The following is a 23,135-nucleotide window of genomic DNA, read 5'->3' on the forward strand; positions in this document are numbered from 1 at the left end:
CTTCAACACTTCTCCCTCTGTTCTCTCCAAAGCAGACCATCCGAGAGCTGTTTGATATGCCCCTGGAAGAGCCGTCTGGCTCGTCTGTGTCCTCGGCCCCTGAAGAGGACGAAGAGACTGTGGCCAGCAAGCAGACCCACATCCTGGAGCAGGTGACCAAAGAGTGGGGTCGACTGGTACAGTGTGTTGTTGTTGCTCAGTCCACTGAGCTTGTCCAGGAGGAAAGAACCGTTTTTGCTGCTTCCTAGGCTACAGTTGGCCTTAGGTAGTTACGGGTGGATTGCTTCTTGGTTCACGTGGCTTCATAGGAAAAAGACAGGATTTGAAGTCTTTAGTTCTAGACTTGAGTTCCAACAGTGCTTTTTATTTTTTTTTATTTTTTTTAAAGATTTTATTGGGGAAGGGGAACAGGACTTTATTGGGGAACAGTGTGTACTTCCAGGCCTTTTTCCCAAGTCAAGTTGTTGTCCTTTCAATCTTAGCTGTGGAGGGTGCCGTTCAGCTTCAAGTTGTTGTCCTTTCAGTCTTAGTTGTGGAGGGCGCAGCTCAGTTCCAGGCCCAGTTGCCGTTGGTAGGTGCAGGGGGCGCAGCCCACCATCCCTTGCGCAAGTCGAACCGGCAACCTTGTGGTTGAGAGGACACACTCCAACCAACTGAGCCATCCGGGAGCTCAGCGACAGCTCAGCTCAAGGTGCCGTGTTCAATCTTAGTTGCAGGGGGCGCAACCCACCATCCCTTTTGGGAGTCAAACTGGCAACCTTGTGGTTGAGAGCCTACTGGCCCATATGGGAATCGAACCGGCAGCCTTCGGAGTTAGGAGCGTGGAGCTCCAACAGCCTGAGCCACCGGGCCAGCCCCAACAGTGCTTTTTAATGGTTGTGTTTGTTAAGCCAGTCTGTTTGGTCTGCTGAGCCTTACTTTCCACTGTATTGAATGCTAATGAGAAGGAAGTTGACTGAGGGTTAAATGGCATAGTGGGTTACGTGCTTTGGACATGGTATAGAATCCTTGTTTTCCAAACATTGATGCATAATGGAATCACCTGGAAGGCTTTTATAAAGATTTGAGGGGTGGCCGAATAGCTTAGTTGGTTAGAGCATGGTGCTGGTAACATCAGGGTTGCTGGTTCCATCCCCACATGGGCCACTGTGAGCTGTGCCTTCCTTAAAAAAAAATAAAAAAAAATAAAGATTTGAATCCTGGGCCCCATCTCAAAATCTACTAGATCATTTTTGGAGGTGAGGTCTGGGCATTTGTATTTTTGTGTTTTTTCAAAGCTCTTAAGAAATAGACAGATGTTTAGGAAGCCCAGGTGTCGAGTGTTGTGGAGACGCTTTTCCCACCAGGTCCTGTTCCCCCACTGCGGACCCTGCAGGCACCTCCGTGACTCAGGTGTCAGCTCCCCGCACAACAAGGGGAAGAGTAACTGGGGCCAGTCTGTTGTCATGAGGCATCTCAGTGCAAAAAAGACTTAGGGATTTGTTGTATTTAAAACTTCCCGCTTTTTAAGAAGGTCTAAGGTTGACTCGAGCAGAGGAGTGAGAGGTCTCTACAACAGTTCGCTGTTTTGTCCCTGGTGGGGCCCTGGGCAAGTCCATTCCATCCCCTGGGGACCGCTGCGTTGCTTTGGTAACTTTGGGGGCCCAGAAGAGAGTTGAGTTCTGTCATAAACCTAGTTTGTGTAAACTTTTTTTTTTTTAATCTGGAATATGACCAAGACAATACTTGATTTATTCCAGAATCACCTGTGTAGAGTGAAGAACCAGTTTAGTTCAGTCCTTATATCACCCTTATAACACTTCATAAATTATAAACATATAGTATGTTTAAAGACAGAAAACGTGTCAGTGTCGGCAGGAAAGGCTCTGTGACCTCATTTTACAGATGACGAAACTGCTGCTTAAAAATTAGCTGATTTGTCTTCTCCACCAAGCATTTGGTTCATTTACAGAAAGGAAAACAACTGAAGGGTGAGAATTTGTCTAGCTAAAAAGAAAAATTGAACTGTCCATGAAAAAAGACAAGGACAGATCCAGGCCTGGGACCCAGGGTTTGGGACTCCCAGCCCGGTGCTGTTTTTTTGTTTTTGTTTTTTGGGTTTGGTATAAACTTGGCCTCAAGTTTTTGCCGGTATCAAATCACAGGATGTAAAGGTGAATTGTCCTGGGTTTTCTCCTTCCACTGTCGCAGGCTCTGTGTCGGGCGGAGGATGAAGAGGACATCCGTGCAGCCACCCAGGCCAAGGCCGAACAGGTAGCTGAGCTCGCGGAATTCAATGAGAATGAAGGGTTTCCTGCTGGTGAGGGCGAGGAAGCAGGTCGGCCTGTGGCCGAAGACGAGGAGATGTCCCGGGCAGAGCAGGAAATCGCCGCCCTGGTGGAACAGGTCAGTGTTGGACCCAGCAGCTTTCGGCCTTACCCTCTGTACTGCCTGTGTCTGGACACGGGGGCAGAAAGGCGTGGGGGACGGGCCCTGGGTACTGGGTTCATCACTGCTCCTCCCACAGTTGACCCCCATTGAGCGCTATGCCATGAAATTCCTGGAAGCCTCACTGGAGGAGGTGAGCCGAGAGGAGCTCAAGCAGGCAGAGGTGAGTGGTTGTGGGGGTGGGGACGGAGGTGGGAAGCTGCTGCTCTCTGCCGCTCAGTGCCCCGCTTGCCTGTCTGACCGCCCGTGGGCTCTTGTCGCTAGGAGCAGGTGGAGGCTGCCCGCAAGGACCTGGACCAAGCCAAGGAGGAGGTGTTCCGCCTGCCCCAAGAGGAGGAAGGGGGGCCGGGGGCTGGAGATGAAGTTTCTTGTGGGCCTGGGGGCAGCAGCCACCGGCGCAGTAAGAAGGCCAAGGCCCCTGAAAGGCCAGGGACGCGCGTCAGTGAGCGTCTCCGGGGAGCCCGGGCTGAGACTCAAGGGGCAAACCACACTCCCGTGGCGTCCACCCATCATGCCCGCAGCACCTCCACGCCCCCCCGCTGCAGTCCTGCCAGGGAGCGCGTTCCCAGGCTGGCAGGGAGGCCGCGACCCACCCCGGTCTCCGCTCCTGCTGTGACACCTGTCCCGATTCCTGCCCCCACCCCCATTTCAGCCCCAAACCCAGTGTCCATGCTTCCTGTCCATGTCTTGCCTGCTCCCCCCCTTCCTCCACAGATGCCCCCCTCATGTTCCTCTGCCTGCACACCACCTCCTGCCTGCACACCCCCACCAGCTCACACCCCACCTCCAGCCCAGACCTCTCTCCTAACTCCCACCTCCCCTCTCCTGCTTGGTCTCCCTTCCATGCCCACCTCCCCTGGAGTCACCAACCTGCCCTTGGCCTTGGGGCCTGAGGCGCAGCTGTGTGCCCAAGCGTTGGCATCTGCCGAGTCCCTGGAGCTGGCTGAGCCCAGCTCCGAGGCTTCCTCGCTTACCCTCGTGCCCCCTAAGGATCTGTTGCCAGTGGCTGTCGAGATCCTGCCTGCGTCAGAGAAGAGCCTTTCTCTGGCGTCTTCGGCCCCCAGCCCGATCCTGGAGGCGGGCAGCTTCCCCAGTGGTCCGGAGCAGGAGCTTCTGGAGCCTGCCGAGGGCACCATTCTCACAGTGCTGCCCGCTGGGGAGGAGTTGCCCGCACAGCTGAGGGAGAACAGTGGCCTGGAGCTCCCACCCTCAGCCGCCCCTGACGAGCCGTCTGAGGCCGACAAGGACACAGAAGAGCTTTTGGAAACTCAGACCCCCACCTCCAGCCCAGAGAAGCCGCAGGATCTCGTTCCCGCTGAGGTCACAGCTCCATCAACCTCGTCCTCAGCCAGCTCCTCACCTGAGGGTCCTTTGCTGGCCCGGCCCCCTCGGCGGCGAACCAGTGCCGACGTAGAGATTCGGGGTCAGGGGGCTGGGCGGCCGGGGCAGCCTCCAGGCCCCAAAGTGCTTCGCAAGCTGCCAGGACGGCTCGTGACTGTGGTGGAGGAAAAGGAGCTGGTGCGGCGGCGGCGCCAGCAGCGGGGGCCGGCCAGCACCCTGGGGCCCGGGGGCTCCGAGCCTGGGGCCTGCCCAGGAAGCCCGGCTGCCCACAGCGCATCGGGGCCGGATTCCTCACCTCCCTGCACTGGGCTCTGTGAAGCTGCTCCCCCCTCCACACTGCCCTCGCCGACCCAGCACGCCTTCGTCGCTCGCCGTCACATTGAGCTGGCGGTGCCTGGAGAGGGCAGCCCGGAGAATGGAGAAGGGGCGCTGCCTGCCCTCACTCCTCCTGCTGTGAAACGTCGGAGGGGGAGGCCCCCCAAGAAGAACAGGTCTCCCGCAGATGTTGGGCAAGGGGTGGATGAGGCACCTTCGTCATCCTCCAAGGGACACAACAACGGGGCTGACCCAGCCCCCGAGGTGGAGACCCTTCTTGTCGCCGAGCCTGTTCTGGGAGCCCCACTTAGTCCTGGGCACCCGCCTCTCGGACCCCAGCCAGTTCATAGACCCGAGTCCATCATCCTCTCACCTGTGGAGAAGCGGAGGCGTGGGCGGCCCCCTAAGGCCCGAGATCTGCCCATTCCTGGGACCATTTCCTCCTCTCCAGGGGACGGCAACTTAGAGAGCCGGACACAGCCACTCCTGCTGCCATCGCCCCTACCACTCCTCGCCTGTCCCACTGCTCCTGTCGCCAACACTGTCACCACTCTCACCATTTCAACATCCCCACCCAAGCGGAAGCGGGGCCGACCTCCCAAGAACCCACCGTCGCCTCGGCCCAGCCCGCTGCCTGCCGCGGACCGTGACATCTCCTCTGTCCTCGAGAGCTGTGGCCTGGGGAGGCGGCGGCAGCCCCAGGGCCAGGGGGAGAGTGAGGGCAGCTCCTCTGATGAGGATGGGAGCCGCCCCCTCACCCGCCTTGCACGCCTACGCCTGGAAGCGGAGGGGCTACGGGGCCGGAAGGGCGAAGGGCCTATGGTAGTGGCCGTCATCCAGGATGACCTGGACTTAGCAGATGGCGGGCCAGGTAGCCTAGAATTGACACCTCCCCTGGTTTCATTGGCTCCCAAACTGCGCTCGACCCGGCTGCGTCCAGGGTCTCTAGTCCCCCCGCTAGAGACTGAGAAGGTGCCTCGCAAGCGGGCGGGGGTCCCAGTTGGCAGGGGTCCTGGGCCAGCAAAGCGGGGCCGCCTGCAGCCCCCCAGCCCCTCGGGGCCTGAGGGGTCAGTAGAGGAGTCTGAGGCTGACGCCTCGGGTGAGGAGGAAGGGGACGGGACCCCACGCCGCCGGCCTGGCCCCCACCGGCCTGGGGCGACCACCACCCAAGGGGACCAGCGCGTCCTTCGCAGCAGTGCCCCGCCCCCCCTGGCCGGCCCCACTGGTAGTCACAGAGGCCGCAAGGCCAAGACGTGAGTGGGCCGCCCCTTGCCCGGGCTTTCCGCCATGGCCCCTCCTTCCGTGCGTGACCAGGCCGACTCTGCTAACCACTACTTGAAGTCTTTGGAGGGGGAAAGCCTCCGGGGAGATAGGGCTTCTCCCTTCTTTCCACCAAAGTAGGGGGTAGGCAACTGGTTGTCATGGAAACGGGGCACTTCACATCCCCCTTCCCTTCCACCCCACATGGCTGGGCAGTGTTAAGGGTGGCAAGATGTCTCTGTCCCCACCCCCTTGTACTTGATTCCCCAGCTGTCTTTCACAGCCCCCCACCCTTAGGGGAAGGGAGAGGGGCTTCTCTACAATGAGTTTCTTTTCTTTTTTTTTTTTTTTTTTTTTTTTTTTTTTTAAAGAAGAAAAAATAATAAACTTAGTTTCTGTATGAGCATCCGTGTAAGGAGGCTTCTGATTTTCTGGTCTGGTGGAGGGTTGGGTGGGAACTTGGGCATCATTTTTCTCTCTCTCTTGCTCTTGCCAAGACCCTCGTACCTCATCTCTAACATCGTATTATATACCTTTGAGGTAGAAATCTCCACCCAAGAAAAGAGATTTGGCGAATCTGATCTGGTTAGGGTGTCTTTCGCTGAAGTTTTAGTTTCAGTCCCTCAGACTCAGACTTCTCTGTTTCCGTTGTTCCCGACACTCCCTCAGCTCTCCAATGCCTTAGACTTTTCCCTGCTTTATCTTTTAGGTGCGTTCACTCCTTTTCCAGAAGGCAGGCCTTGCCACCTTCAGTTGCTCCCATCCTTTTCCCCTCCTTGCTTTCCTCCATCTAGCCAAACTGGTTTGAGTCAGCCACGCCTGCATCTGAGCTGGGGCTCTTCAGGTGGTGCTGGCCCCCCAGCCCCACCCCTGGGCTGGGCTTGGAGCCCTGAGTCAGCTCCATCTCTACCCACGCCAAATCACACCTGAGCAGAAGCCGAAACTCCCAGTCCCTCAAGGCGTAGAGCCAGGTAAGTGCCCCTGTTCGTGTCTCCATTTTCTCAACCTCAGCTCCGTGGACCCTCTCCCCCAATGCCCGTCTGTGTTTACCTGATCTGGGTTCTTCCCTTATACACGCTTCTGGAGCTCTGTGGCACATGTCATTCTTGGCTTATCTAGCTGCTTCTCTTTCACCCTTTCTATACTTTGTTACTTGTGTTCAGAGAACTGCAAATGGTTTCATTTTGTCTAGGATATAGGAATGGTTGGAGATACAGTGGAGAGGTAGTTTGGTGCCAGAGCTCAGAGAACCTGAAAAATGGGGAGCTGAGAAATGGTGAAGGAGTGTGTCATTATGCGGGTTTCTGTGTCGGTGATGAGGTCATTCAGACTCGGGGCTCATCTGATTACGTTGTGTGGCGTGGGTTGAGATGGCAAGAGGAGGTGGCAGGGAATCAGCCTAGCAAAGAAGGCCCCAGTTTGGGGAGGTGAGGGCTCCGATGGTCAGTTTCCGCACTATACGGATAGCGTAGGTGGGTACTTTTCCCTCCTTTCTCCCATCCCCAGACTTATTTGCACATGCAGTGGCTGCTTTGCTTGAAGTAGGGTATAGGGCCTAGGGTGCATCCTCTGTCCCTCCTTGGTGTCAGGGCCAGTCGGAGGAGTTGCAGGGAAGTGTAGGGCCCTGTGACCCGCAGCTTACAATCGGGCTGGGACAGTCTCATGCCCAGCAGCCGTTGCGATTCTGTTTCTCCTGCTTCTCAACACCTGTCATTGTGCTGCTCCCTGTGTGTCAAAAGAGCGAGTAATACAGGGAACGCTGTGCTCATACTGGCCTGCCTTTGGAGACCCTGAACCTTAAGCTGAGGACCTAAGATTTCCTCTCTTGGTCTGTCTGAGTCACTTGAGGAATTCCCCTTATAATAAGGCGGCATTCCTGAGGGTTGGGCGTGGCCACAAGGACGTGATCAGAGGGGTGGCGTCTGAGCCAGCCAGGCCATGGGCAGTTGTTGGGCTTAAAAGTACTGTGACTGTCGCCCACAGGTGATGGAGGACGAGGAGAAGGCAGGCGAGATCCTGGTGAGCACCACGGAAGCAGCTCCTGCGGCCCCCACCCACTGCTGCTGGCGCCACCTCCGCTGCTTGGCGGCCACCAGCGTTATCTGTGGCTGCTCCTGCTTGGGAGTCGTGGCCCTCGTGTTTGCCATCAAGGTGAGGAATGCAGTTCCTGTGGCAGCCGGGGTGGGGTGGGGTGGGAAGGCAGGCAGTTACTTGGCATCTGTCAGGCCTGGCACTGGGCCTGGCGCCAGGAGTAGGAGCAGGACACGGTCCTGCCATCCTGTGGCCTGCAGTCTGATGGAAGGTTGCTGTACAAATGGATACTCACTAATGGACTGCAGCTCATCAGAACTGGGAGAGGAAGCTCAGGGTATCCTGGGAGCCAGAGAGGGTCTGTGCGTGTGATTCCATCTGTGCAACAGGAGAGGAGGTGACAGCGAAGGCATCCTGGGAGGCCACAGGAAAAGAACCTTAAAGGATGAATGGGTTAGGGCTACAGGGTATTCCAAGGGAAGTGAGCGGCGTGTACAAAGGCCTGGATGGTGAATCCGACACGACTGGACCAGTGAGGAATAGAGAGGAAGTCAGGGGACCCAGATTCCCGAGGGCCCCCCTGTGCTGTGCTTCGGAGTTCAGATTCATCTGGAAAGGACTGGGGAGCCAGCCACTCACGGGTTTTTGCAGAGGAGAGTGACACGGTCAGACGTGTATTTCAGTAATATCCCCTCTCACGGCCGACGTGGAGCAGGAGCGGGAAGGGGCAAGACTGGAGGCATCTGACCATGATGAGAGCAGCCTGTGGGAGTCCAGGAGACGCTACAGAGGGCTGCATCGCTTCAAAACCCAGCAGAAACAGCACGATGTACCTTTTGAAAGACTACAGGCTAACAATTTTCTCAACACTAGTTGTAGTTCACCGATTGAGCTGTTCCTATCATCGTACGAATTTCTGGGTTTCATTCGGACAAAATCATAAAAAGAATCCTCAGTAATGAAGATGAGGCCTCTGGGCAGATTGAGCTGTTGTTTGGACATGAGTAAAATACTCCACGATAGCTCACTGTTTCTTGCCAAGAATTCCAAGTTTGGAATGAATCTGGGATGAGTAGAAGAGGACAGGGAATAACAGGATTGAAGAGTTCTTTTCCATGTGTCATCTTAGGAGCTAACAGTGGCCGCCCTGAAAAGTAGGCAGAGCAGAGAGGACAACTCACTTGGCAGAGGAGGCTTGATGAATAGCACGTGGAGCGGGAGGTCGAGGATTTGGGTGTGTGGCTTTAAGACAGGATGAGGTGGAGGGTTAGAGTGGGGCAGCAGGCACTTGGGGACAGAACGGGGAAGAAGCTTAACACGACCCCTGCCCCCACAGGCGGAAGAGCGGCGCAAGGCAGGCCGATTGGAGGAGGCCATTCACTGGGCGGCCCGCGCCCAGAGGTTCATCCTGGCCAGCTTTGCCGTCTGGTTCGCTGTCCTCTTCCTGGGGCCCCTGCTTCTGTGGCTGCTCTCTTACGCCATCGCCCAGGCTGAGTGACCCTGGGTGGCCTCTGCTGAGTCAGCTGAGACCTGAATCCCGCAGTGCAGCATGGCTAGGGTCCAGTGCCACAGTGGTCCTTCCTGGTTGGAAAGATGGTGTCTCCTTCAAAGGGCATTGATGAGCTCTTCTTTCTGGCCCTTTTTTAGAGGAGGCAGCAGCTGAGACTGATGACGACGTCAGCCTGCTCTGTTATTTCAGTGCCCACCGTTCCCTGTTCCCCCAACTGACCCCCTCCTAGGGGCCTCTACCCAGAGGTGGGGTGTAAGACCAGGCCTGATTTTATTAGAATTTGTTTTTAATAAAAACCTTTTTTAGTGGTGAAACACCGTTCCGTCTAATTGTTCTTCCCCAGCTTCCCCTGAGATCTTGGTGAGAGCCAGACTGGACATCTGACCGAAGTCTGCATCTCCCCTCACTTGACTGCTCCATGAAAAGGAAACCTTCTAGAAGCTTCTCCTCTTGAAAAGACCCCAGCTTCTCCCTTAACATGAACAGAGACCCTGAGGCCAGAGAGTAAGAGGAGCAGCCGCAGCTACTTTATTGAGTGCTTGCTGCCTTCCAGGCTGTGTTCTAACTATTCATGTTTCTTAACCCCTTCAGCCCTCACGCTCATTTTGTAGTGGAGGAAACAAGCACGATTCCCTAAGGTCACACAGCTAGTAAGGGGCAGGCAGCCCTGGGACTGAATCCAGGCTGTTTGGTTCCAGAGTTGAGAGAGGAGTGAAAGGGTTGGATACAGCACCCATCTCCCTGGATATGGAGACTTCTATGGTTATAAAGAATTTTCATGGCCTTTGTCCTGGACCTCGGGATCATATTGTAAACATTTTTTAAAGTGAGGTATGTCACACATACAGGAAAACATCCAAGGCAAATTCATAGCTCAGTAAGTTAACACAAAGCAAACGTCTGAAAAAGCATTTAGTCAAAACATTGAGCATGGCAGGCGCTCCAAAGCCGCCTTCCAGGCCTCCTAATCACTGCTCCTTCCTTTCTTCCCACAGCTAGCTACCATTCTGACTGCATTTTGCCTGCGTTTGAACATTATATAAATTGATTCATAGGTATTTTTTTTATGTCTGGCTTCTTTAACTTAACACTGTGAGATGAATCAATTTTCGTGTAGCTGTAGTTTTCATTACTGTGTAGCATTCCATTCTATGAATATATTGCCATTTATCCATTTTATGTGGGTGGATTTGGGGGATGTTTCGTCTCTTGGAGTACGTGTGCCCTGGGAATGGAATGTTGAGCTTATTTCACCATAATTCAGAGACCAGCACAGTGCCTAGAGGAATTAGATTGCACCCTGAAGAGAGAGGATGAAAGGGGAAGGAAAGGCCCATGAGGGTGTCTTCAGTATTTCAAAGTGTTCCAGGAAGGAAAAGTGGAGAGAATCCATTGTTGGTCCTGGAGTTTAGAATGACAACAATGGGTAGAAGCCATACATAGGGCAGTGGTTCTCAGCCTTGGCTTCAATACTGGAACTGCCAGGGGAGCCTTAGCACGTACTTAAGCCTGGGCTTGACCCCTAGAGATTCTGATCCAGTTGGTGTGAGGGGCTGCACGGTCATCAGGATAACAGAGTCTAGAGAGGTTTTTTACAGAAACTTTTTTAAAGGTAATATTTGATTAATTAGTAACCAGTTTACTACAAGAGAATATCCCATTCCCCCAAACTGATTTAATTCAGAGATGTTAACATCAATACAATATATGTTTTCTAATACAGAGTCCGTATTCAAATTTGCCAGTTCTCCCAATAACGTCCTTTATAGCATTTTCTTCTCTGCTTTAAGATGTGTGTGGGAATACGCATTGCATTTAGTTGTCATTTCTCTTTGGTCTCCTTCAGTTTTTAGTAGGTCCTCATCCTTTGTTTGTCTTTCATGACATGTTTGAGGGCAGGCTGCTTTGTAGAATGTCCTCAATTTGGGCTCTTATGACTGGATTCAGGTTAGAAATACTACATAAGGTGTGTCCTCAGTACATCACATCAAGAGGCATTTGGTGTCAATTTGCCCCCAATGGTAGTGACATAACACTGACAACTTGGTGAATGTAATGTCTGTCAGATTTCTGCAAGGTAAAGATACTTTTTTTTCTTTGTAATTAAAAAGTCATCTGTATAAATATCCTGTTCCCCATCAAATTTTCACCAACAATTTTAATGCCCGGTTTGCCCGAGTCAATTATAAGGCTTACAAAAATGTTGATGTTTTAAATTTCATTCTTTCTACATTTATTAGTTGGCATTCTACAAATAAGGTGTTTTCTCCATTACTTATTTACAATTTTTCGTGTCCGTCTGGTCTCATTTTGTTCTTTAGTTCAATTGGTTACATGCCTCACTGTGATTATCCTTCTTAAAATGTTTTATTGAGGTGTAATTTACATAGAATGCACAGATCTTAAGTGTGCATCGTGCTGGATGTTTGTATGTGAACACCACCTAGGTAAACAGAACATTTCTGGCAGATCAGAAGGCTCCCTCATGGCCCTCTCAGTCTCATTTTCCCCCTGATTTTGGCCAGTGGAAACCCCTTCTGTGTCCTTCCGATAAGTCCCCACCTTTCTTCACTTACTTTCTGGCACAAATTATTCCAGGCTCATCTTGCACTTTCTCTGCTCCAGCCTGGGAATGGGCCGTTTCTCCCAATAGGCCCTCGTTCCTTTTACTGGGGACTGTTACCTTGAAATCAGTTTCTAGACACTGGCTGTGTTCTTTTACTAGGATGTTATTACTTCTAGGTAGGCCCTTTAAGAGGTTAGAGCTACCCTGTTTTCCTGAAAATAAGACCTAGCCGTACCATCAGCTCGAATGTGTCTTTTGGAGCAGAAATTAATAGAAGACCCGGTTTTATTTTACTATAAGACCAGGTCTTATATAAAACCGGGTCTTCTATTAATTTTTGTTCCAAAAGCCGCAGTAGAGCTGCTGGTCCGGCTAAGTCTTATTTTCGGAGAAACAGGGTAGCTATAATTTTATGTTTTAAATCTTTTAAAAATCACACCTCCAATTTAAATCATTCATAAGGTTTTTTCTTTCCTTTCCCCATTCCACATTCCATATTCCCACAGTAAGAATCTTGGCTGCCAACTACGTCAGTATGTTTAGTCACTTGCTCAATTTCAAAATTATTATCCCATTATACTACCAAATAACAAGCCTACTAAGTAAAGTTCAAGATTTTGTTTGCAATTATTTTGTCTTTAGATTGGTGGTATAAAGTCAAAGTAATCCATTAAAAATTTACTTGGATTTTTCACTTCTTACAGGGTTGTGATCCCAAAATAACAGTTCTAAGATAGTTGTTAGAAGATGAAGTGAATTCATTCTGTGCCTCTTTCGCTGGAACATAACTTCCACAAGGGTAGGGACTTTTTTTTTTCATTGCTGTTAGTCTAGCGCTTAGACGCTCAACAAATATTTGTTGAATGAGTAAGTGAATGCCAGGGTTGAGCTGTGCTCTGAGAAGGCTTATGAAGCAAGTCTGTCCTGGCAGAATCTCCCAACCTGGTGGACTTAGAACAGTGTGTGATAAGCCCAAGCCTTTTGGGGTGGGGGGTGGAAGTTTGGGAAAAGGTATAACCCCCGATGGTGAGCACTGGGGCTCTGGAGGTATTCAAGGAGTTGGAGCAGCCACAGGACGAGGCATCCTCTTCTGGCTGACGGACGGTGGCAAGTCCAAGTCCGCACCGAGTGTCTAAGTTGGGGTCCAAGCTGTGTGCTCCGAGCGTTTGAACGGCTGGAGTCGGCCCCTCAAGGCAGGCGCTTTGGACCTGGCTTATAATACAGAGCGGAATTCAGATAGGGATACTGGGAGGAGACTGAGCGGGTCCTGCCCACGCCGGGGAATCAGAGGCGCCCCGAGTCCCCCAAGCCGGCAGCCCAGAGGTCACGTTTCCCACTAAACAACTTCCGGATCCCGTTCCAGGCGTCCAACCGCACTGGTCAACAAGTTCCGCCCTCTGCTGTCCCCAACAGATACCGTGCGCTGATTGGTCAGATTTGAAGCCACGCCCCAGCGTCGAAGCCTGCGGTAACTTGGAGTTCCGACGCCCGCGCCAGCCTAGGGACTCTCGGCTTCCTATTGGGCCACCAGTTTCCAATCGGAAGGGTTTCTCAACCTCAGTCTTCCGGCGGTGCAGGCTATTGGCGGACAGGATGGGGGCGGGCCCTGAGGTCGCTGCCGGCCCCGTCCCGGGGTAAGGTAGGACCTGCAGGAGAACCCCGCGACCGAGTGGTTTCGCGTGGACCCTGGCTTCTCTCCCCGCCTCCGCGGGTGAGTCTGCGCGAGACCCCGCGCCGTCTCCCAGCACTCGCCCAAGTACGCTTGCGCAGCAACAGCCACCTGCCCGTGTCCCCCTTCCCCGTTCTCCACGCCTTTTCCCTTTCCCTCCCCCGCCCTGCCCTGATACCTCTCCGGCTCCCTAGGCCCTTTCGCGGGGTCTCCCCAGTCCCGATCCTTCCCCCACCCCGTCCCCACCCCCCAGGACCCTGGCGCCTCAGCCGCAAGGCCTGTGTCTCCGCGAGTCGCGATGTGCGTCCTTTCAGAGCCTGTGGGCCTCCCTGCCCTCGGTGTCCTACGTGCCCTCCATTTCCTCCACACAGGCCCCCACCTCCTGCAGAATGACGCTGGACGTGGGACCGGAGGATGAGCTGCCCGACTGGGCCGCGGCCAAGGAGTTTTACCAGAAGTACGATCCTAAGGACGTCATTGGCAGGTGAGGTCACGGCCCGGGAAACGGAGGTCCGGAGAAGTTGGGTCCCAGACAGGATAGTGCTAAGTGGTGAAGGTCAGCGGTTAGTGGGGGAACATTTGGACACTAGATTCTTATTCTGGGTCAACCCCCGTTTTTTCACAAGTTCATTCATTGATGTGCTCTACAAACATAGTTAAGTACCTGCCCTGAGCCAGACAAAGCTAAACAGGAGTTGGGTAGAAGAGATGCTTATGCCCTGGAAGTACTCCAAGTGAGGTGACTGAAAGAGGCCCATGAACATCAGAAAGTACCAGGCTGTGTAAAAAGTGCTATGGGAGCTTCCCAAAGAGGTGAGACCAGAAAGGGAATTCAGCAGGCAGAGAAAAAGGAAGGCCTGTAGAGGCAGTGGCAGGTACGTTTGTTCATCAAAGGTTTCCTGAGCACGTACAGTATGCCAGGCGAACGGTGCTAGACACTGGGGGTACAAGACCCACAAGGTTTCTGTTCTCCTGGAAATTATGTTCTAGTGATAGAGACAGACAATAAACACGAAAACAAGATAAAGGTCAACATAAGTGCTATGGAGAAAATAAACAGGGACAGAATGAGTAATTAATGCAGCTGAGACTTGAAGGATGTAAATGAACAGAGCATGAGCTGAGGCAGGATACGAGGTGGGACAATTAAGTTCGTGAACTCATCCTAGAAACAGTGCTATGCATCTCATTGCTGAATATCACTATGGTCACCCCCAAAGTGGGAAGCTGTGCACCGACGCCGGCGCCTAGTCCACCCTTCAAAGCAGTTTTGGAACTCTTTTTATGGAATGGCCATCACAGCTGTCGTCATATTACCCTTGGTGTCCTGAATGTCATCCAAATGTCTTCCTTTCAATATTTCCTTTACCTTCAGGTAAAGAAAGAAGTCATTGGGGGCCAGATCAGGTGAGTAGGGAGGGTGTTCCAATACAGTTATTTGTTTCCTGGCTAAAAACTCCCTCACAGACAGTGCCGTGTGAGCTGGTGCATTGTCGTGATGCAAGAGCCGTGAATTGTTAGCAAAAGTTTAGGTCATCTAACTTCTTCACGCAACCTTCTCAGCACTTCCAAATAGTAAACTTGGTTAACTGTTTGTCCAGTTGGCACAAATTCATAATGAATAATCCCTCTGATATCAAAAAAAGTTAGCATTGTTGCCGCAAGTTCACGAACTTAATTGTCAGAACCTGTATGTTCTGGGCAGTGGGGACAGCAAGTGTATAAGACTCAGGTAGGAAAGGCCTATTCAGGATGGAAAGAGCGCAGTGGCTAGAAGTGGGAAAAGAAGGAGGAAATTAAGTTGGAGAGGTGAGTAGAGGTTAGGTTATATAAGGCCTTAGGCCATGATAGGAATTTAAGTTTCATTTAAATGAAACTGGTCATTTCAAGCGAGGTAGTGACATGATCTGCTTTACATTTCTGTGATTTGTAGGCTAGGAACTTAACCTTTCTATGCCCCGGTTTCTCCACTGTTATTGGGAATAAAAATAGATGCTACTTTGGGAGGCTGTGGTCAGGATGGAAAGAGTTAACATGATACTCTTAGCACACTTCCTGGCACATGGTAAAGTGCTCAATACAGATGTGTTATTACAGTTAAAAGAGAACATTCTGGCTCTTATGTAGAGAATGGGTAGGAGCGGGCAAGCATGGGAGCACAGAGACCAGTTAGGAAGCTACTGATTCATCGAGGCCAGTGACAGTGATGGTTGAAGACTGGAGTGGTGGTGACAGAGATGGAGAAAAGTGGATAGATTTAGGTGGTGGTTTGAAGAAGACTTGATACAATTTCCCGAAGGATTGGATATGAACCATGAGGGAAGGGGAAGAAAACAAGAATAACTTGTAAGGTTTGGAGTTGAGCACTTGCGTACCGTTGACTGAAATGGGGAAGACAGAAGGAGCGTACTGTGGGGAGGCGCGAGCAAGCAAGCCCAGAGTTCCGTTTGGAAACGTCAAGTTTGAGATTCACAGCTGGAGCTGTCACGTGGGTCTGTGAGTCGAACTCAAGGGAGAGAGTTGGGCTAGAGCTATCAATTTGGGAGGCCTCTGCATAGGCTGTAGTTGGCGAGAGAACATAGACAGAATCATCCTAAGGGGATTAGAGGAGGAGGAAACAGCAAGGGAGGTTAAGGCAATGCCATCTGTGAGTCAGAAAGGACCACAGGAAGAATGTGCTTCTGGAAGGTTGGCATGGTCTGCCACAACAGATGCTACGGGGCCCAGGAAAGCAGACTGGAGTGTGTCCATTAGATTTGTTCAGACTCTAGATTTATTTTAGACACCACATGGAGATGTCAAAAGGCCAATGGAATCAGGAATCCTGGAGAGAATTGAAGGCTCAGGACGGTGTAGCCGGAGGCTTTTACGCATAGTTGATATTTGAAGCCCCTGGGACTGGATGGAGGTTACCCGGGTTTCTATACCAGGGCAGGGAGGGTTCCTGGAGGCGAGGAAAAACCCGTAGGGAAGAACAGTGGTTCCCCTGCCTACGGGCACCGAAAGACCAGTTTGGGAAAAGGCAGAACAGAGGGTAGGGGCCTTATCATCTCGTTCAAAGATTAGCATCATCCTTTGTCTCCTCTATCTTTTCTGTTTTGTGTTTTCTGCACAGTAAACTACCTGCACACTCTCCCTAAATTACTTTTCCCAGTTTCTTCATGTATAAAGGTCGGGAGCTTTAAAAGAGCTTGGCACATTCTAGAAATCGGTGATAAGTTCTAAGTCACTGAAACAAAGGTAGAATAGCAGGGTGATAGCCAGAGACGAGGCTGAAAAGACAATGAGACCATTTGGTGAAGACCTTGAATGACAGCTGAAGGAGCTGGGATTTGATTTTTATCTTGTAGGTAGTAGGGAGGCAGTACGGAGAGAGGACAAGGCTTGAGTGCATTCCACAGTTGTGCATTCCACAACTACACCGTTGAAAGTATTAGGCATCATTCAAAAAGAGGGCTCTAGGTGTCCTGCCGAGGGATGAAGGAACACTTAGAACCTAGCAGAGTTTAAGCTGGAAAGTTCTTACTGAGTGAATGACATGATTGGCACTGTTTTAAGAAGCTAATTCTAGAAGGAGTGTGGCAGATGGGGAGCACGGGCTGAGACTGGCGGCAGGAAGAGCAGTAGGGAAGCTGTTGTGGTTGTGGGATGGGGAACGGATTTGAGAGAGCCACAGAATGGACAGGCCTAGTCGGGTGTGGTAGCTTGTGAAGCAGAGGGAGAAGCCAGCGATGGCTGCAGGGTTTCTAGTTTGGGAGTCTGACTGAAGAGCATTGTCAGTGATTGAGCCCAGGAATGTGGATGAAGGAGCTATTCTAGTTTCGGGGGAAGATGAGGTGTTCAGGGGTCACAGTGAAGGTGAGATGTCTCTAGGACCCTGGGGAAGCCATCTTCAGTTAAGATGTGTTGGCCTGACCCTCCAGGGAGATATCTGGGCATGAAGGCTGAGGTCATGGAAGTGGATAAGATTACTGAGGGAGGGTGTATATGGCCTGAGAACAGGGCCAAAGACGGGGTCCTGGGGAGTCTTCACATTGAAGGGGACTGAGGGTGGCAGAGCACAAGGCACTGGTGTGTTATCAGTAAAAAGAGCTTGGACTGAGTCTGAAGACCTGGCTTGCCCACCTTGGTGGCCATGCTCCATGGCAGAAAGGCTTCGTTAAAAGTGAGTGCTCTTACAGGTAAAACACCGTTGGGTGCCTTCCTGCTGGAGAAGTCCCAAAGAACTGGTGAGGTAGCAGGTATTCGTAGCTGGATGGCTTCCGGTGGTCTTTGAATCCCCTGAAATGGTAACAAATGTTGTATGTATGTGGCCGAGGTCTCCAGTTTTCAGCAGTTTCTCAGGTTCATTAAAAGATAAGTAATGATTCAAAGAGGGCCTCCGACTCAGATGCCCTCAGTGGTTGGGGAGTAAATTAAACTGAAGTGGCTGTAAGACAGTAGGAAGTGGTGAGCATTGTGGTAGCTGGAGGCGTCTTGTCCCGCCTGAGAGCTGTGGATTCAGATTTGTGCAGAACATCGCACTGACTGAAATATAATAGATCTGTGGTCTACATTTGGCCAGAGGGTCAATAGTTTGCATCCCTTGAGTGAACCGGATGTGGTGACAGGCATTGCAAGCAGGGTTATGTAAGAGCAGGAGGCCACAGCACACAGCAGTAGGGCCGTGAATGGCAGCCAGGGAACCGGGAGGAAATGGGGTGTGAGGCCAGATCGTGGCGAGATCTGCGCCTTAGCTTGAGGTACGTGTAGGCTCATAGGGCGTTGGTGACACGGCCCAAGCGAGGAAACGCCTATCTGGGACTTCGTCTTTACAAGCCAGTGGGCTTTCCTGGCTCTGCCTCACGAATGCCTTCTCGGCATCCCTTCAGGATGCTGTTGGCTGCATTTCAGAGCTGGCGAAGTGGAACCCCAGAGGCTTATTATGTCAGTGGGTCACCTGGCGGTTAATTAGTGGCAAGTTGGGGCCTAAACCAAGGTCTCCTGTCTCAGCTTTGGTCTTCTAGTCAGTGGCCCCGTATTTATTTGGAGCCTCCTACACTTGAGGTCATCAATGTAGGGGAGGTTTGGGGTTTGGAACTTTGGGGTAATCAGGGAAGTGGGAGTCAAATTGGGAGGGAGCCTTAGCTCGTTTCCTCCCACTTTTTCCTTGTGGGTTTTAGGGCAGGGAGCAGCTTCTGGGGCTCAGAGTGGAACAGCCTTGCCTAGGATGAGCCCTGGGCAATTTGAGTCCAGGACCCTGCCTGCCTTCCCGGGGGCTCTGTGTCACCCCGTGCTGGTGCCCAGGTGGCTTGCTCAGGCTACTGTGAAGCTGCGTAGGCCAGGAACAGCTGCTCGGGAGACTGCCGTGCCAGAGGGGTCATTTGTCTGGTGCAGCGGGTGTGGACGCTGCGCTCGCACGGGGCAGGAGAGCAGGAGCCCTGACCGCGCTCTCTGGCTCTGGCAGAGGGGTGAGCTCTGTGGTCCGCCGATGCGTTCACCGAGCCACTGGCCATGAGTTTGCCGTGAAGATCATGGAGGTGACAACTGAGCGGCTGAGTCCTGAGCAGCTGGAGGAGGTGCGGGAAGCCACGCGGCGGGAGACACACATCCTTCGCCAGGTCGCTGGCCACCCCCACATCAGTGAGGCCACCTTCCCCGCCACCCCTGCTACCCCCTTGGCGTGGCCAGCCTTTGGGTCCCCACTGCCTCCTGTGGTTCTCCTTCCTCCCCAGTAACAGCCGCTGCTCCCTGAGGGTGGAAGCCCCTTGAAGCGCACCGTCCCTTTCCATCTCTTGTCTCTGCCCTTCTGCCTCTTTCCGCAGTCACGCTCATCGATTCCTACGAGTCTTCTAGTTTCATGTTCCTCGTGTTTGACCTGTGAGTATTCCCGGCGCCGTCTCAGAAGCCTACTCCTCACCTCCAGGCATGGCCCAGCCTTACAGTGCAGTGGGCAGGCCGAGACCCACCTGCCCATCCTCCTCTGCTCCAGCCAGGGCCTGCCCACCACCCCCTGGCCTCGGTGCCCTGATTGAGGCAAGTTCAGGTCCAATAGTGATCAGTGAAGTACAAAGAGTCCTCAGGACCCAAGGGCCACTGTCCCAGCCCTCCACGGTTAAAGGTGCGCGGGAAGAAGGGCTGATGGAAGAGGGGTGTCTGCCCGGGAGCTGACCACGTGTGAACCAGATTCTCCCTCACCAACCTCATTGTTTAACATCTTATACTGGTGTCTGTCTCTGCCTGTCAGTGCTTTTTCTGGTCAGTCTGAATCTGTCAGATGTCACACAATAGAATGCAAACCAGTTGCGAAGGCACTTCAAAGGGGAATAGTTTGAATACCAAATATTAAAGAGAGGCCCTGGAAAAAATTCACAAGGTCTTCATACAGAAATGGCCCTCCGCAGAAATCCAAGGGCAGGCGGGAAGCGTCTGTTTCACCGCATGCAGCTCTGCAGACCAGTGGTCACTGTCCAAAGTGATACTTGATATGTTCATCATGTTTCAAGGTTTGACGCAGAGTTGCAACTATAATCTCCATTTTTAAAGAGAAGACAAAATAAGCAAAATTCAAAATAAAATCCTATTCAACTTTTTTCCCACTATTAACTGAAATTTTGGTTGGTGGTATAAATAGATCCACTTTAAAAGGCCCTTCTTGAACGGCAGATAACAAGGATCTCTTGTAAGTTATTGGCACAGGAAGGCACTTATTCTTGCCCAAATAGCCCCCCTAGTGGCACAGCGCGTGGTTCCGCTGCCAGTCCACCGGGCCACGCTGCCCAGTACACAGCTTATTTTGGGGTGCTGTCTCAGACCCTCTAGTTTGTCCTCTACAGTGTTTTCTGTGAGCACCGGCTTATTTCTCAGCCCCCACTGTGAGGGGCACCCACCTGCCAACCATTCCATCCCTCAGGATGCGGAAGGGAGAGCTGTTTGACTACCTCACAGAGAAGGTGGCCCTCTCCGAAAAGGAAACCAGGTAATGATTGAGACTGCAGCCCCTGGGGTGAGCAGGAGTGGGGGGCGGGGCAGGGACAAGCAGAGGAGACTGCGCCCCCCACCCACCCCTACCCCAGGTCCATCATGAGGTCTCTGCTGGAAGCAGTGAGCTTTCTTCACGCCAACAACATTGTGCACCGAGACCTGAAGCCCGAGAATATTCTCCTAGATGACAATATGCAGATCCGACTTTCAGACTTTGGGTTCTCCTGCCACTTGGAACCTGGCGAGAAGCTCCGAGGTGAGGGGACCTGGGCCTGAGGCTGTTGGGCTGGGTCTGAGCCCTGAGTCCCATGTACCGAGGAGGGGAGTTGCTGAGCACGGGCCTCGTGTCCTCTGGGTACAAAGCCTGATGTGCAGCTCAGAGTGGGTGTCTTTCCCTGGGGAGGATGGAGACAGACGGGTAAACAGGTAAGTGGCACCCAGTGGGGCTAGAGGCCATGCAGGGGGACACCAGGAGGAATGAGCTCCTGATTTAGCTGGAGGGACCCACCGAGCATGGGCTCCAGAGCTGGTTCTTGGGAGGCTGAGTCTGTCCCAGGAGGGAAGAGAGAGGGAGAGGCGTATAGTGGGGCTGAGCTGCAGTTTCGGGCTTGGGCGGAGACAGAGGGCACTGCTCACCTGGGAAGCTGGGACGCAGACTCACCCCATGTTAATGTTTTGTCGTGAGGGAAATAATTTTCTGGTACAAATGGGGAAGGAAAGTTCAACTGCAGGAGCCCTCTGAGTGTTAACTGTGCTGCCTTCTCTCGCTCACTGGCTTTGCACTGGACTTCCACTCGCCGACATTTACTGGCCACTTAGTGTGAGCAAGGCCCCACGCTGCATCTTGTCTACATGGCTTAGTTTTCTAGATCCTCTCAGCAGCTCTTTGAAGTCGATGGTTTTGGTGTCCCCATTTCATAGATGTGTGGTGACTGGCCAAGGTCACGGGGCTGGGATTTGAACTGGGGCAGTCCGACTCCAGAGCTCATGCTTTTCAGCTGTGCTGTTTCCCTCTGGGCTCCCACAGACTCGTCCCTGTTCTGGAATCACCTTGCCTCCCTTCTCTATCCTCTCCCTGCGCTTGGGAAATTCAGGTTTTCCTTTAAAGCTCTAGGTCAGCTCAGATCCCCTGTGATCTGTTCTTTGCCCCCCCCCCGCCCCCCCGCCCCCCCCCCGTTCCTGGCACACATCTTCCTCTGTTGTTTCTTACTTACTTGCTTCCTGGTAGACAGTGAGTTTGGTGAGGACACACCTAACTCCCCTGGGGCCAGTGTGCTCCTTGGTATGTGGTAGGCGGTAAATCCTTCGTGTAGAATGAATTCCTAGGATAGTCATTTTCAGTCTCGGCTGTTAGATCTCCTGGCAGTGTGCCACGCAGGGCTGTTGGAAATCGCTGGGGTGGGAGAAGTGTGCCTAAAGTGGCAGAAGGAACTAACAGTACAGGTTTGGATCGAGTTGTGGGGGCTCCGCTGTAGGAGATGCCTTCATCCTGAGGCTGCAGTGGGAGCCAGGGAAGGGCTCTGAATGGGGACTCACCCCATGTGTGCTCGGGGGGATCCCACTCTCCCACTCATCCCCCCTGGCTTCCCCTTACTCTGCTAACCAGAGTAAATTCTGGGAGGAGGAGTAGGTGTGGGCAGGAAGGAATGCAGGAAAGATACATGTGTGTTATGTATGTGAAAACGTGGTGACATGTTGTGTAAGACGTGTTGTGTGTGGGGGGGGGCGGGGTGTCAGCTTGGCCCAGAGGGTTGAAGGCGGCGAGGGGCACAGCCGAAAGTCAGCTGTTCCCAAGAAGGTGTTCAGCAGGGTCAGGGTCTAGTCCTGGGACTTGGCGGGGGCTGGTGACATGCCACCCACCCCAGCCCTCTCTCCCCAGAGCTGTGTGGGACCCCAGGGTACCTAGCGCCAGAGATCCTTAAATGCTCCATGGATGAAACCCACCCGGGCTACGGCAAGGAGGTCGACCTGTGAGTTGTGGTGCCCCCGCCCTCCTGTGCGTCCTTCAGCCCCGCGTCCTGCCTGACCGTATGTCTTTCCCAGCTGGGCCTGCGGGGTGATCCTGTTCACACTCCTGGCTGGTTCGCCGCCCTTCTGGCACCGGCGTCAGATTCTGATGTTACGCATGGTCATGGAGGGCCGCTACCAGTTTAGTTCCCCCGAGTGGGACGACCGTTCCAACACTGTGAAGGACCTGGTGAGCTGGGGCCACGGGGTGAGTGGGGAGGCCCAAGAGCTGCCGCTCACGCCCTGGCTTCCCCCCAGATCTCGAGGCTGCTGCATGTGGATCCCGCGGGGCGCCTGACGGCCGAGCAAGCCCTGCGGCACCCCTTCTTTGAGCGCTGTGAAGGCAGCCAGCCCTGGAGCCTCACCCCCCGGCAGCGCTTCCGGGTAGGTCTGAGTCCGGGGCTGGGCTGCTGTCCCGTCACCTGTCTCCTGTGGCGGGTGCTGCAATACAGCGCACTGTCCCCTCCCAGGTGGCCGTGTGGACAGTGCTGGCTGCTGGGCGCGTGGCCGTAAGCTCCCACCGGGCTCGGCCACTGACCAGGAGTGCACTGGTGAGGGACCCCTACGCGCTGCGGCCAGTGCGGCGCCTCATCGACAGCTGTGCCTTCCGGCTCTACGGGCACTGGGTGAAGAAGGGTGAGCAGCAGAACCGGGCAGCCCTCTTCCAGCACCGGCCCCCTGGGCTGTTCCCCAGCATGGGCCCTGAAGAGGAGGGGGAGTCAGCTGCCGTCACCGAGGAGGAGGCCATGCTGGTGCTGGGCTAGCGCCTCAGGCCTGGGGAATCCCAGAAGCAGGACTCTCCAGGAGCAGGATTTGTATCATTCCGGCCACTCTGGGCTCTGGCCATGCCCGCCACCGACCATATTATCATAATGACCAACCCTGTACCCCCACCCCCGCTCGCCAGGGCTTCGCGATCAGAGCTGGGGTGGAAGGGAGCCACTCGGAATGCCATGCCTGGTCGTCTTAGTGCTACGTATGCAATAAAAGCTGTTACACGCCCGGGAGAGCCGGTGCCCTGCGTCTGGTGTCTGGCCTGGCCAGGG

The 23,135-nt window shown here is 53.3% G+C and overlaps 2 protein-coding genes and 1 long non-coding RNA gene across 14 annotated transcripts in view; all 3 read left to right on the forward strand.

Annotated features, from left to right (window-relative positions):
• SRCAP (Snf2 related CREBBP activator protein) overlaps positions 1-5,658 on the forward strand; it is a 35,837-nt gene extending 30,179 nt beyond the window's left edge. For 8 of the 9 annotated variants that reach the window (XM_019717230.2, XM_074322998.1, XM_074323000.1 and 5 more), the window contains 4 exons: positions 33-152; positions 2,191-2,385; positions 2,507-2,590; positions 2,692-5,658. In XM_019717230.2, coding sequence (XP_019572789.2) covers positions 33-152; positions 2,191-2,385; positions 2,507-2,590; positions 2,692-5,340 — 3,048 coding nt within the window. In that variant the 3' untranslated portion in view covers positions 5,341-5,658. The remainder of the gene's footprint in view (positions 1-32; positions 153-2,190; positions 2,386-2,506; positions 2,591-2,691) is intronic. The other variant, XM_074322999.1, reaches the window with a different exon arrangement.
• A 140-nt stretch (positions 5,659-5,798) lies between these two features.
• LOC109437800 (phosphorylase b kinase gamma catalytic chain, liver/testis isoform) lies at positions 5,799-23,096 on the forward strand. Of its 4 annotated transcripts, XM_074323009.1 has the most exons (11): positions 5,799-6,314; positions 7,327-7,494; positions 13,491-13,603; positions 18,566-18,741; positions 18,924-18,978; positions 20,012-20,077; positions 20,175-20,338; positions 21,962-22,052; positions 22,126-22,279; positions 22,348-22,473; positions 22,560-23,096. In XM_074323009.1, the coding sequence occupies exons 2-11, from the start codon at positions 7,330-7,332 to the stop codon at positions 22,851-22,853; spliced, it is 1,404 nt and encodes a 467-aa protein (XP_074179110.1). In that variant the 5' UTR covers positions 5,799-6,314; positions 7,327-7,329; the 3' UTR covers positions 22,854-23,096. The 4 variants fall into 4 exon arrangements, with proteins under 4 accessions (XP_074179110.1, XP_019572807.2, XP_019572805.2 ...); XM_019717246.2 differs by lacking the exons at positions 5,799-6,314; positions 7,327-7,494 and adding an exon at positions 13,005-13,161; XM_019717245.2 differs by lacking the exons at positions 5,799-6,314; positions 7,327-7,494 and adding an exon at positions 13,026-13,206.
• Positions 9,251-12,898, forward strand: LOC141569496 (uncharacterized). The gene is made up of 3 exons (XR_012493204.1): positions 9,251-9,388; positions 12,155-12,249; positions 12,864-12,898. It is a non-coding gene; the product is annotated as an uncharacterized LOC141569496 (long non-coding RNA).
• Positions 23,097-23,135: the final 39 nt, after the last annotated feature.

Source organism: Rhinolophus sinicus, linkage group LG18, assembly GCF_036562045.2.
Source record: "Rhinolophus sinicus isolate RSC01 linkage group LG18, ASM3656204v1, whole genome shotgun sequence".
Taxonomy (NCBI): domain Eukaryota; kingdom Metazoa; phylum Chordata; class Mammalia; order Chiroptera; family Rhinolophidae; genus Rhinolophus; species Rhinolophus sinicus.